Here is a 13,267-nt window from a genome sequence, read left to right as displayed (position 1 = left end):
TCCCATGAGCCATGCACAGCTAAGGCCTTGTTTGTGAAGGGCTTGGTTCATGACTTACTTTCAAGTTTGCGTGGTGCCTTGCAATTAATTTTCATGTCAAAATGAACAGAGGCTTAGATGGATTTTGGTACCTTTCCCTCTAGCACCCCCACCCGTAGGGCTTTCTGATGCTGGAGAAGATGGAAAAATTAATTAATTAATATAATATTAATAAAGACCATTGACCCTACACACATTGAATAATTAAGGACTGTAACTTCAGTGTTCAAAGCTGGAAGACCACCTAGACCAACATCCTTCTTTTATAGATGAGGTCAGGGGAGATCAGTGAGCAAAGTGGGTCATAGCACGGCTGGGCCTGGAGCCCAGGTCTCCTGAGGTCTTTCTTTGGCATCATCTCTTTGCTCCTCCCACAGCTCAGCCTGGTAGTGAGTGACGCTCCTGATCTATCTGCGGGTATCGCTTGTGCCTTTGGGAACCTGACAGAGGTGGAGGGGCAGGTGTCAGGGAGCCAGGTCATCTGCATCTCACCTGGGCCCAAGGATGTCCCTGTCATCCCACTGGATCAAGGTAAGAAGTATCTGCCATGAGAACCACAAATGAGGGGCTTCTCTATACTGAGGAAGCTGGGGGTCACAAGGACCAGGCACAGAGTCTTCTTATACCATATACTAATATTGGCTTAGACAACTTGTTTAAGTTTGAAAGCAAATTGTCATGCCCCAAAGTGAATTTCAGGAAGCAAAACCCTTGCTCTGCTTTCAGTTAAGGCTACACAGAACACAGCGTCTTTCCAGATAGCCCGTCCTTCCCAGGAATGGAGTGGCTTCCATCAGTAGTTTTTTTAGTGGGTCTCTCCACAGAACTGGGGGCTCAGACCTAATATTTCTGAAATCCTTTCAGTAATGGAACATGGCTGACCAAGGTAAGGGGCTCCATGGAATTCTGCTTCTTCCTCCCTGCAGGCAAAGGAAGTCTGGGTCTGAGGGGTGGGCCGGTATTTACCCAAAGAGAGTCCCTTGGGAGGAGAAGAGACGATTCAGGCAGATTCCACATAGTATCTGCATCCTAAGAGAGCCCTGTGGTGGCTTCATGACTTACATTTTATTTTTATGGCTGTCCACTGGGTCCCCACGTTGTTACCCAACCCCGTCTTTTTTTGTTTGTTTTTCCAGACTGGTTTGGGCTGGAACTACAGCTGAGGTCCAAGGAGACAGGGAAGATATTTGTCAGCACCGAGTTCAAGTTTTACAACTGCAGTGCCCACCAACTGTAAGTCCTTATTAGAAAGGGTCTTGCTTTGGGTCTGGGTGTGGGTCTGGGGTTTCTCCCCTTTGATGCTAAGCTCCTTTAGGACAGGAACCATGTTCTGGTTACCTCACAGTTTCCCCATGGGGCCTGACACTTTGTTTGGACAGAATACTATACATAAATATTACCATATTAAACCAAATGGTATTTACTCTCTATAGTCTCTGAATCCTTGGACGCCACCCCAACACAACTAACCCCCAACTCTCAGGCCATGATAGTAAAAAGAGAGTCATAGAACAGGAACCATAACAAAAGTTCTTCATTTTCCATCACTTGGTGGTGACTTTGAAGGTGGAGGCTGACAGTGAGTGGAGTCACCCACAACCTGATGAAGAGGGATTCTGAGATAGGGACTCAGCTATGCACACAGTCACCCATAGAGGAGGAGCAGGGAAGGGGGAAAGTAGCCTCTCTCAGCACATGATAAAAAGACCTCGATGGGGAGGTAGAGCAGAGGACTTCACTCCATCATTTTTTAAATACATCCTTCAAAATTTTTCAGAGGAAGGGAAACCAGACAGGCCAAACCACAGCCTTCAGTGGGGCTTGACTTTAGTTCTACTGACCTCACCAGCCATTCCAGCAGCTGAATGTCTGCCAGTTGGTGCCCACACACTATGAGACTCCACAGCTGTGTGAGAAGCTGGGAATATTTCACAAGGAAAAAGCAGAAATGGAGGGAGTGAAACCCCTATTTAGTTTCTGCTGATCCTCTCTGGTAGAGAAACTGAGACCCTTTCCACAGAAGCTGGGAACTCATACACCATTTGGTTTAGAAAGAAGGAAGCACAGGCCTCTGTAATAGAGCCACATAAGGGTCATAGGACCAAAAACCTGGACATTCAGCAAGGGGAAAGGTCAATGAACAGCTCCATATCAGAGGAGGCAGTGATTTGCAATGTTTACGGACTCATCTTTCCCATTGCCCAGGGCAGGAACCACTTGGGATCCACATCATAGTCAGGACTTCAGGGGTATCCAGTCTGTAGGGTCCAAGCTATGGGCATGATGGAGTCAGCAATCAAGATAGGGAGAGGGTCTGTTTGCAGCTAAACCCTAAAGGAATCTTTAGTCATTAGAAGAGGCAAATAAGCTAGTCCTCCTTATTCTCCATTTTTCTGAATTTGATTTTCATAATTAGAATAATCTTCTGGAGTTCTTTGGTCTCTACGTTAGTCAAGGAAGGAGCCCCATTGGGACAAATAAATAGATGTACTGAGAAAGACAGAACAAGTGATAAAAAAGGCCTGGCAGGAACCAGGGAGGGCAGACAGGGACTGAAGCTGAAATAGACAAAGTTGCCCTCTAACCACTGCATTTGAATCCCAGCAAACCCTGCTTTGGGAATGGCAAGCATCTTGGCAACAGAACCTCTTACCTCCTTCTCAAACTCCAACATGGTGGTGATGGAATCCATTGTTTGTGAGAGCAATCTTATCTCCATGGCAACCCAGTATGATGTCACCACTTTCAAATATGTATTGCTATGGCAACACAGATGCTGTCACAGGCGGCAAGTTTTAACAGAAAAAAAAGCAGGTCTCCTTGACAGCAAAGATTCCATTTTAATGCCAAACACTGTCTCTCTTGCCCTTCTTTACTGGAATTCAGTTAAAATTCATGGAATCAAGTATAGTCCCCTCCTTTCAATAATTTACTTTAATAAAAGTAAACTGAGACCCACAGAAAGATTAGTGCTACAATAAAGGTCACAAAGATAGCCAGGGGAAGAGCCACATGTAGCTAGAGCCCCAATAATCATCCTCCTGAGGCCTTTGATCCATTTTCATTATTTATTTGCTGAATCGTAAGATGTTACCAAGAACCAGCCTATCTGAGAGTACATGAGATAGCATGAAGCTCAGAAACTAAAAAAGTCTGGGCAATGGAGAATGGGATTAAAATGCTCTGCATGGGAAGATGAAGTGTAAATGGGCTAACGAACCTAACATACTATGGCCTGTGAGCCGGTGACCCCTGGATCAAGCCCCAACCACCTAAATGTAATCAGAACCCCACCAGGTGGCGCCAAACTGCAGACCTGGTCCTGTTCATTCCAGATTGGCCTAGTTGTGAAAGACTAGAGTAGGGGGACTGCAAGGAGGAGCAAGAGTAACCCCACCTGCAAAACCCATTTCAATTACAATGACCTGATCACACACAGAGAGCCAAAAGAATATACACAGTCTCCAGGTGAAACTGGAAGGAAAGAAGTGCTCACCCTGGCAAGAAAACCACATACCACACACATATCCTATTGTTCCGTGCCTGGGGGAGTGGGACAGAGTTACCACTTAATACTGTTAGCTCCCCCAAGCCCAATAACACAGATTATATGAACCAATCGTTAACACTCAAATGTTGTTTAAGAGGTTGAAATAACAGGTAATTTAAGCGCTTGACAATAATACTCACATTTAGCATGGCACTTTTCAAAATCATTTTCTATACATTATCTCATTTGACACCAAACAGCCCTGTAGCACAGACAGGAATGTTTTATTACAGGCAGATGAAGATACTCCAACTCAGAGGGTGAAGTGACTTACTCAGTGTGACCCCAGTGTCAGCGGCAGAGGCAAGTCTATGATCAGATCTGCCTAATTCCTGTCCCTGTGCTCTGTCGGCTACCCTGTCTTTACAAACAGTGAAATATTGGGAAATGTTTAGCTACCAGCATTCAGAAGAAAACCTAGTTTGCAGCATTGCCAAATTCTGTGGCACAACTATTTCCGCCATGGCCGATTTCAAACTACTACCATGATGTCTACCAGCTTGCAAAATTCCTGAAAATGTGAATAATCAGTTCTCATGAGCTTATACAAGCACACCCCTGCTTTGTAAGTTATACTATTATCTGGTCTCATTTTCTTTCCAATTTTCTGTTCCCACGAATATCATGGATGGAGAATCCACAATTCTCGAGGCTAAAGGATGGCCCACCAGTCTTCCCTCCTGAGAATGAGACTAGGATTTAAACACAGGTTAACAGACTTCTATCATGACACATGCCACATTCCATCTTTGTTCTCTTCTTTGCCTCTCACCATCTCTGTCCTTGCAGGTGCCTGTCCTGTGTCAACAGCGCCTTCCGCTGCCACTGGTGCAAGTACCGCAACCTCTGCACTCATGACCCTACCACCTGCTCCTTCCAGGAGGGCCGGATCAATATTTCAGAGGTAAGAAGGGCTCACCCTAACATGGCAGTGTTCCCAGTGAGTCTGAGTGGCCCCTCCCTCCTTAGATGCCTTAGATGGTCAGTCCAATGGCTTGGCCATTTTCTTGCCCTGGTCCATCTTGGCCATCTTGCCAGAAATTCTGCATGCTAGAAAGTCCTGTTATTATAAAGCTGAAAAAAGTAGCAGCCAATGACCCCAGAGGCAGAGGCTATATCTACTAGACTCCTAAGACTCTATGCATTCAAAAGCGGGGAGGTAACTGGGGGTTGAGACTGAAAGCTTAGAGGAAACATATTCAACCAAACAGACTCCCTGGTCTAGAAGAGTTTAGTGAATGGCATTTATTCTTTGAGTCTAGCCCTTTGCTTGGCTGCAGACATAGTCTATTTCAATAGAACATTCACTCCCAACCATTCTTTCATGCCAACTTCTCTTCCAACTCTAAAATTCAATGATTCTTTGACTCTGATGTATAACTGGGTGGGTGGCCTTGTAGAAAGTGAGAAAAATTCAGCTAGTGAAAAGAACCAGGCATTGCTAAAAGTCCTGTTTTATTACAGTCGAAGCTCCATCCCTAAAGCCTGACCCACCTTTGTGAGCAACACAGTGAAATATCAAATTTCTTATCTTTCTAATGGATATTCCATTTAATGATTATTCACTGATGTCGACTTTCTTACATATTCATAGCATGTCTCAGGATAGTGAAGCCTGCTTGCTCAATCTCCCTTTCTTGTTTCAAATGCTTTTCGTACCCCAGGGGGGCCAGTTGGGTTTGAACAACTATAGAGACCTTACGTAGTCACCCAAATGCACGTGTGCATATACGCATATTCCTCTCTTACTCTATATTTTAGAAAATCCAAAAATGGTAATAAGTGAAAATGTAGCATTATTATATACTACTGTAGTCTTTTTTTTTTTTTTTTGATTCAAAGTCTCACTGTGTCACCAGGCTGGAGTGCAATGGCATGATCTCAGCTCACTGCAATCACTGCCTCCCGGGTTCAAGTGATTCTCCTGCCTCAGCCACCCGAGTAGCTAGGGCTACAGGGGCACGCCACCATGCCCAGCAAAATTTTTGTATTTTTAGTAGAGACAGGGTTTCACCATGTTGGCCAGGAAGGTCTTGATCTCTTGACCTCATGATCCACCTGCCTCGGCCTCTGAAAGTGTTGGGGTTATAGGTGTGAGCCACTGCACCCGGCCTACTATAGCCTTTCTATACACATCTTCCTCTTGCACTAGACTACAAGCTCCTTGAAGGCAAGGACTACATCTTACCTTTAAATCTTCAGTGTCTTATTTAGCAAATGTTTGTAGAATGCATGCATGCATGAAAGAATGGATGAACCAATGACCTCTCTATTTGAATCCCATTGATGGCAATTGTGTCAATTTGTCTAAGATTTCAAGTAATGGAGTCTTGCATCTTCTAATCTTGATAGCACTGCTGATTGCTTCCATGGCTAAGCATAAGAAAATAGACTCTGCAAGGTTTCTCAAACACATACCCCCTCGAACTCTTCTTAGTTTATGAAACAACAGTTGTTACGTTCAGTCAGAAAAATAGAATTTGCCTGTCTTGAAAGGGAAAAACATAGGTGCCACAGGTGGCTTTTCAAACAGACCCATCCACGGGTGCCTCAGCATGACAAAACCAGGCATCTAGTGCGCTGAGAACCTTTCAGAAAAGCATTTTCCTCTAGCCAGTTGGTATGCTTTGATGCAGCTGGCCTAAAAACCCTACACCAGCCTTCCTGGACACTGGAGATTAATTCTAGCCCTGGAATTCTGCAAGGGTGTGAAACTGCTCTCACTCAGAGAAAAGGGCAGAACTGCAGGGAGGGGTGGGAGTGGGCACCACAGCTTGGGAGCCAATGGAAGAATGGCTTAGAGGGGCAGACCTAGCCAGGAACAGCAGCGCCACCATGGGAGGCCTGCGCAGGGATGAAGTCTGGGCAGTGAAAGTGTGAGACACAGTCTCAGAAACTAACCTTGACGTGGACCACTTTGAAATTTTCTTAATAAAATAGATTGAGGTGGCCCCCAGGATACAGAGAGATTGGGTGAAGTACAAATCTAGACAAGAAAGAGCAGCTGCTCCACTTTCTCCTGAGGCTACCCGCCTCAGGCCAAGAGAAACCCAAAGCCAAGCCTGAAAGCGACCTGCAGCTGGAGCAAGGGCACGAGTGTCACTCAAAGCAAGATAAATAAACTCTGCTGGGGTGTGTGTGGAGGCCAGAGAGCTGAGCCCCTGCAGGCTAATTGGAAGCAGGCCCGGCCTTCCTCACACCGTTCAGAAGTCACTGAAATACAGCTCCCTGTCAGCCATGGATGAGAGATTCAACATTCCAGGATTGGGCCAAGAGAAACTGTTGCCTCCCTGCAACTCAGGATTAAATTAATAACAAAAGGGACCTCCGGGCAAACTCGGAGACTCCCCACCTCCTTTTGTTTCATTTTCTGTCCTTGATGTCTGTGCCTTAGGGTTGGGGAAGAGCAGTCCCCTTTGTCTCCCTTCATCTCCCCATTGCCCTGAGTAGGAATGGTGGATGGCTGCTCTCTCTCTTATGCTCCCGAGCATTGGTCCCTGGCATGGCCCCAGGAATTGACTGTCTGGAGGGCTGTGAGGGAAGCCCAGACTCCATCCAGCTCCCAACTTTGCTCAGGAAACTAAACAGGATGCAGATTCTCAGCAAGGTTGCCAGGGCCACTTCCGGGGCTTCCTAAAATACTGCTTTAGCTCTTAACCACAACCGGCCACATGTTCCTTTTCAGCAAACATCAGCCAGGCCCCACTATTTTCTGTCCAAAGTTCTGCTTTAGGAGAACCCTATCCCTGAAAATTTGAGGAACAGCAAAGATGCACGTGCCCAACTTGGGTAGGGTGTCCCTTACTCTCTCAGGCATCCCAGCTGATATTTTCATGTAGTCTGGGGAACTAGAATCCCCTGGATTTCCAGTTAACTGGAAATCCCTTAGCTGTCTCTTTAGGGGTTCCTAGAATATCTCTTTTAGAATTCCAGTAAGCCTCCCTTCCCAACTTTGAATCAAAATTTTATGTCTGTCTGCTTCCTAGAAACAATATATAACTGATTAGCTCCATTGATCAATATAGCAACATTAATGTATCACACATTTATAATTTCTTCACATGTGCCAGAAGTTCTCAAAGTGTGCTTAGGGACCAGCAGCATCAGCATCACCTGGGAACTCATAGAAATTCAAAATCTTGGGACCCATCCCAGATGAGGCTAAAGATTGAGAACCACTGACATTTGGCATTTCAATGGATTCTCACAACAGCCCTGCAATTTCATGTAATTTATATATGACATCTGTAGTAGCCAGAATGCTAAAAATTTCGGGATTTTGCCCAAGGCTACAGAGAACTCAGGCGTCCAAAAAAGCTGAGTACGGTATGCTTTCTACAGAAAATCAGGGCCTGTGAGCTTGTTTGTTTCCATGGTCACAGCCATACTTGCTGGCCTGACTTCAACCTGGTCCTTCGCTATTGGTCATTAGGGTTCAGGCTATGGATGGGCCAGCACAAATCCATCTCCACAGATGGAGAAACTACCCGCAGAAGATGGGTCAGTGGTGCTATTTCCAGATAAAAAGACAGCCAGCATGTGAGGTAAATCTGCCCACATCTTTCCAGAAGCCTGATGGACCAATTCCATGCTTAGGCTTGACAAGGAAGAACAGCTGTGCTAGAGCAAATGCAAGTCAAAAATAAAAATATTAGTACTTATTATATATGCAGCATATATATATAATTTAAACTTAAGTACTCTATGAAGTGGATATTATAGATGAATAGACTGAGACTTAAATAAGTTAAACAGCTTTCCTATGATCATCAAATAAATGCAGAAATTAGGATTCAGAGACAATTTTTCAAGCTTGAATAAGTTAAAGTCCACTGATTCTGCATTTGCACACACATGCGTGCACACACACACACACACAATGAATAGACAGTAATATTAACAATTGTTAATCCAGCATATTACCACTTACAACACACACTGATATTCCTCCTTCATGCAATCTAGGTTTGTCAGATATTATTGGCACCATTTTATAGATGAGGAAACTGACTTTCAATTAAACCATCTGTGAAACTCTCTTTAGGTAATGAGTCAGACCTTTCCAGCGCTCAGAGCCCAGCAGATCTCTGACGGGCCCCCCCGCAAATCTCTTCCTCCCTGGGCCAGATCAGGCTATGACATGGTGTTAGCAAGCGGGTGTGCATGGGAGGATGTATGGCTTTCAGCTTTTAAAGCTCATCTCCCTCCATGGCTAAACCAGGCCTAGTGAGATGTAGATACATAAATATCTCCTTTATGCCCTGTCCCAGGGGAAAGATAGAACCAAATAAATCCGATTAGCTTCCCAGGATGCTGGCTGCTCTCTCTTTGAAGTCCAGTGGGTGAAGATAATGCCATTTCCACATGGGAGAAGTCGCCTCAGAAGGCTAAAGGGTCCCCAGCACAGAAAGCTGGCAGAGCACAGCTAAACAGGTGGGCAGTGTGAGCCCAAGACTCGTAGGGCTCCTACACCAGGGTCCCTGCTCTCCCTGCACCTGTTTCCTCTTCCCCAGCCTACCTCCACCCCTGGGATATTCCCACAAGTTTAGGTCTTGGTTTAAACTAAGATTGCTGCTGAGGAGGTGATCCTGGCTCCAGTTGGCCTAGACAGAGGAGAACGAAGATGACCCAAAGAGATCACTCAGAAGGCTGTGAGGATCCGAGGTAGCAATCAGTATTTTAAGAATGTGAACAACAGTCTTAACATTCTGCAGGAAAAGCATCTTAGGATGATTTGCTTTCTTGTTCATAGGACAGGTACTATATGTGTACGTACACATGTGTGTGCCTGTGTGTATGTGTATACCCACAGAAGCAAACAGGTTGGAAGGGGCCTCACTGTGTCTAATTAAACCCTTCACCATCCTCAAGCCCCACAGATATTGAAGTTTCAACAACTTGGCTATTTTATGGGATGCCAGTCTCCTCCACCCACTTTCAGCCCTTACCACTGCAATTTCCATCCAAGATGCACAGATCTTTCATGAATATACTCACCAGAATCATCTCACAACCCGAAAACCCTGTATCTACCCATTTCTCAAGATGAAGAAAGCGTACCTGGGGCATCAACCACTTCTTTCCTTTGCCTTAGAGAATAGAAGGGAAAAAATCCTATTCTGTCTGACCTGAGAGTAATCGCCAAATAAAGAAACAAAGCGTAAGACTTTCTTTTTCTACTAGGGCAATCTTGGGGCCTAGTTCAGCATTTGGGAAGACCCTAATTGTTATCCTTAAATTTCATTCTAAAATATCTGAAACAGCAGACCATGGGAAATTTCCTAAAATTCTAGAATCCCTTAAAAAAAAACTCATATAATGGTACTCATAAAGTCTACTCATGATTCTCCAACCTCCAGGCTGGACTGGACTTAGCCAAAAAGCCGAAAAGATGAAAGTGTGTGTGTGTGTTACATATAGGTAACATTTGTGTTATATATAGGTATTACACATAATATATAAAAGTATACTTTTTTTGGTCCAAGTTAAAAGGATTCAACAATCTTTTTTTTACTAACCCCAGACATCATACTTCCAAAAGCACATCTTTAAGATCCTGCTACTGAAATCTGAATTTGTTGTCTAAGCTCATTAGAGATGAAAAACAACTGCTCATCATTTACAATTCATCAGCTGGTTTGGAGTAAGAAAATTTCTCTCTCTCTTACTCTCTGTCTCTCTGTTTCTCTCTCTCTCTCACACACACACACACATACACACACACACACACATACACAGAGAGAGAGAGAGAGAGAGACCATTATACCTCAGCCTTATTTCTAACTTAAATTCTAACATTAGATTTGATGGAGATTTTTTAGCTGCTAACAGGAAGTGTTATCGCCTTTTCCAAGAGATGCCTGGGTTTCCCTAAAGTGGCGCTCATCTTTTTTTTTTTTTTTTGGCTATAAATATATGAAAGAGTCTGTCAAGAGTGCCTGCAGGGAATGAAAGTAAAAGTGCAGTAAAGAGCAAGTTTATGAGTTGGCAGCTTGAGTGACTGGCTCCTAAACAGGGACCCATCTGTTCTGGGATTGCCTTATGATTCTCTCTCGTGGAGGCCCTGCCTGCCTGGAGTCCTCACATGCAGGTGGCCAGCTGACAAAGGATGACACCAGTAAGCCTGCAGGTGTGTCCAGACCCTCTTAGGTAGGTTTCTGTGCAGAACTTCCCCCGGATCGAGTTCTTCGTAAATTGTCCTTAGTAAATGCAGACATGCCACTTTAGAAATCACGTGACTCCAAAACCTATGACTATTTCCAACTCCAGCTTTTGAGAACCAAATGCTTTCTCAAGTCTCTTCAAGTCCAGAAGGCAGGCTTTACCTCATCTCTAAAGAATCTACAAAGTTGGAGCTAAAAAAAGATTTTTTCACAGGTCGCTTTATTTTATTTTCCATTTACCCTCCCACAAGCAATGACCAAGTGTCCATTACATGTCAAGCACTGACAGAAAGACTGGGGAGATGGAGGTGAGTAAGATGCAGCCTAATCCTCAAGAAGCTCACAGCCCAGCGAGGAAAGCAAATCAAGAAATTGTAATTCTGTGGGTCAAAAGCAATCATGGGTGAATATTCATAACCCATCCTGAAGCCAGTGCAGGGACAGGGTCAGGGACGGCCTTGCAGAGAAGAAACTAGGCTGAGTTTGAAGGCTGATTAAGAGGTAATCAATTATTCATTCTCAGAGAAGGTGATGATTAAAAACACAAAAAAGTAAAAGAAGAGGTAATCAACTGAAAGAGGGGTTGAAGTCAGGCAGCAGCAGGAGGAAGATAGGCAGGAGTGAATGTTTCTGATAGACGGAAAAGCATGTTCAAAGGGCCAGAGGCAGATCCTGTAAGGGAGATGGAATCTCAGTGTTAACCGTACATTCAGTATGGCTGGACTGTTACGTGCAAGAACCACAGAGCTCAGAGGGAGGTAGGCAGGGGCCAGATGCTGAATGGCTTGCAAGTGGGGCCCAGAGAAAAGAGGCAACAGCCTGAGCCACACCGTGACAAGAGGCGGCCACAAGAGATTACCTGTGTGAGGCTGTGTTGGCATTGCACAAGGCTTCTTAATTATTGCATTTGCCATTAGGAGGACAATACTTTTATCATTGAACACGTCCTACACCTCGTAGGAAGTCCAGTAATCTTGGCCCCTGGCATCAATGCCAGTAACACTCTCTGCAGGCCCTGTAGCAGCATCAGCCCCCACACATTCCCAGAAGTTCCCCCTAAGAACTACTGCCCAGGAGAAGGGGACAGAGAAAGGGGAGCCTCCTGTGAGAATTTTGCTAGTGATTCCCGTGGAGGTGTTTCCCACATCATCACTGCCAGGGGCTACCGGGCTCATCTTCCCAAGGAGAGAAGGAGAAAGAGGAGATGGGCACAGTGGGGTGGCCCTTTGACCTCTGGTGGAGAATCAGCATCTAGTCATGGAACTCCAGAAAATCAATCTGTCTTTCTTGCTGTCTCTCTCTCATGGTCCTTTCCAAAGCCCCTCCCTACCAAGACTTTCTTTTTTGGTTTTGTTTTCCAAAACAACATGGCATTCACGCAGCGCCTGGTAATGAAATGAGATTAAAAAAAAAAAAAAAACACACACACACACACACAGAGCAAGTGTTTAGTGTATTGCTGGGAGGGCTTGATCCACCTCCCAGAAAGCCCAGCTCAGTTGGGGCTGGGAAGCTGAAGCTGCTGATAACGAACGCCCCAGGCATTGGACAATGCAAGGGGCCGAGTATCTGGAGCCGGGAAACGAGATGAAACCCAGAGGTAGGGGTGCCAGGCTGGGGACAGGGACACATGGAGGCTCTTTTATCCAGTGTCTCAGGAGATAAAATCCACAGCCTGCCACACTGTGCTTGAAAATTAATTCCTGCATTGTAACACACACAGCAGATACAGGACAACTTGTGGGATGGGGATGACAATATCAAAGCCCAGGAGCTAAGAGTGATTCCATTTTCCCTGCCCACTCCATGGGCCTTACATGAGGTAATGTTCTGCTCTTGGGCAGCCCGCCTGATACAAGAGGGGCCTGCCTGGCCCAGGCATGTAGTACAGCATGAACAGGGGACCTATGGAGCCTCTTCGTTTGTTCCCCCAGGACTGTCCCCAGCTGGTGCCCACGGAGGAGATCTTGATTCCAGTCGGGGAGGTAAAGCCAATCACCCTTAAGGCACGAAACCTGCCCCAGCCGCAGTCCGGCCAGCGAGGCTACGAGTGTGTCCTCAACATACAAGGGGCCATCCACCGGGTCCCTGCCCTGCGCTTCAACAGCTCCAGCGTTCAGTGCCAGAACAGCTCGGTAAGAGAACTCAGGCTGGGCCCTGCCTGGAGGAGGGCTTCCTCTCACACTTGTGCTGGGGCCTCAGTGTGGCCAGCCCTGGCTTCCAGAGCCTTCAAGGTTCACAGGGTAATCCCACACCCCCAGGGACGCAGGAGCCAGCCAGCACCCTAGCCGCTGAGCCAAAGCACAGCAGGTGACTGGTGCCAGAGGAGACAGTTCGTGAGGACCCTCATGGCAGACACTGAGATCTTTGTGCCCTTTCTGAAGTTGACATTTTAAATTTTTTATTTTTAATTTTTGTGGGTACACAGTAGGTGTATGTATTTATGGGCTACGTGAGATGTTTGATACAGGCGTGCAATGTCAAATAATCACATCATGCACCTTTCTGAAGTTGA

The 13,267-nt window shown here is 45.6% G+C and overlaps 1 protein-coding gene across 1 annotated transcript in view; it reads left to right on the top strand.

Moving 5' to 3' along the window:
• LOC117074081 (plexin-A2) overlaps window positions 1-13,267 on the top strand; it is a gene marked incomplete at its 3' end in the record, with an annotated part of 200,122 nt that overhangs the window by 145,501 nt on the left and 41,354 nt on the right. The window contains exons 7-10 of the mRNA XM_033195314.1: window positions 417-570; window positions 1,176-1,272; window positions 4,379-4,493; window positions 12,687-12,887. Of these exons, the coding sequence (XP_033051205.1) occupies window positions 417-570; window positions 1,176-1,272; window positions 4,379-4,493; window positions 12,687-12,887 (567 nt within the window). The remainder of the gene's footprint in view (window positions 1-416; window positions 571-1,175; window positions 1,273-4,378; window positions 4,494-12,686; window positions 12,888-13,267) is intronic.

Source organism: Trachypithecus francoisi, unplaced genomic scaffold, assembly GCF_009764315.1.
Source record: "Trachypithecus francoisi isolate TF-2019V2 unplaced genomic scaffold, Tfra_2.0 Lachesis_group5, whole genome shotgun sequence".
In the NCBI taxonomy this organism is placed as follows: domain Eukaryota; kingdom Metazoa; phylum Chordata; class Mammalia; order Primates; family Cercopithecidae; genus Trachypithecus; species Trachypithecus francoisi.
The sequence above is the reverse complement of the archived record's forward strand: the minus strand, read 5'-3'. Positions and strand labels throughout refer to the sequence as shown.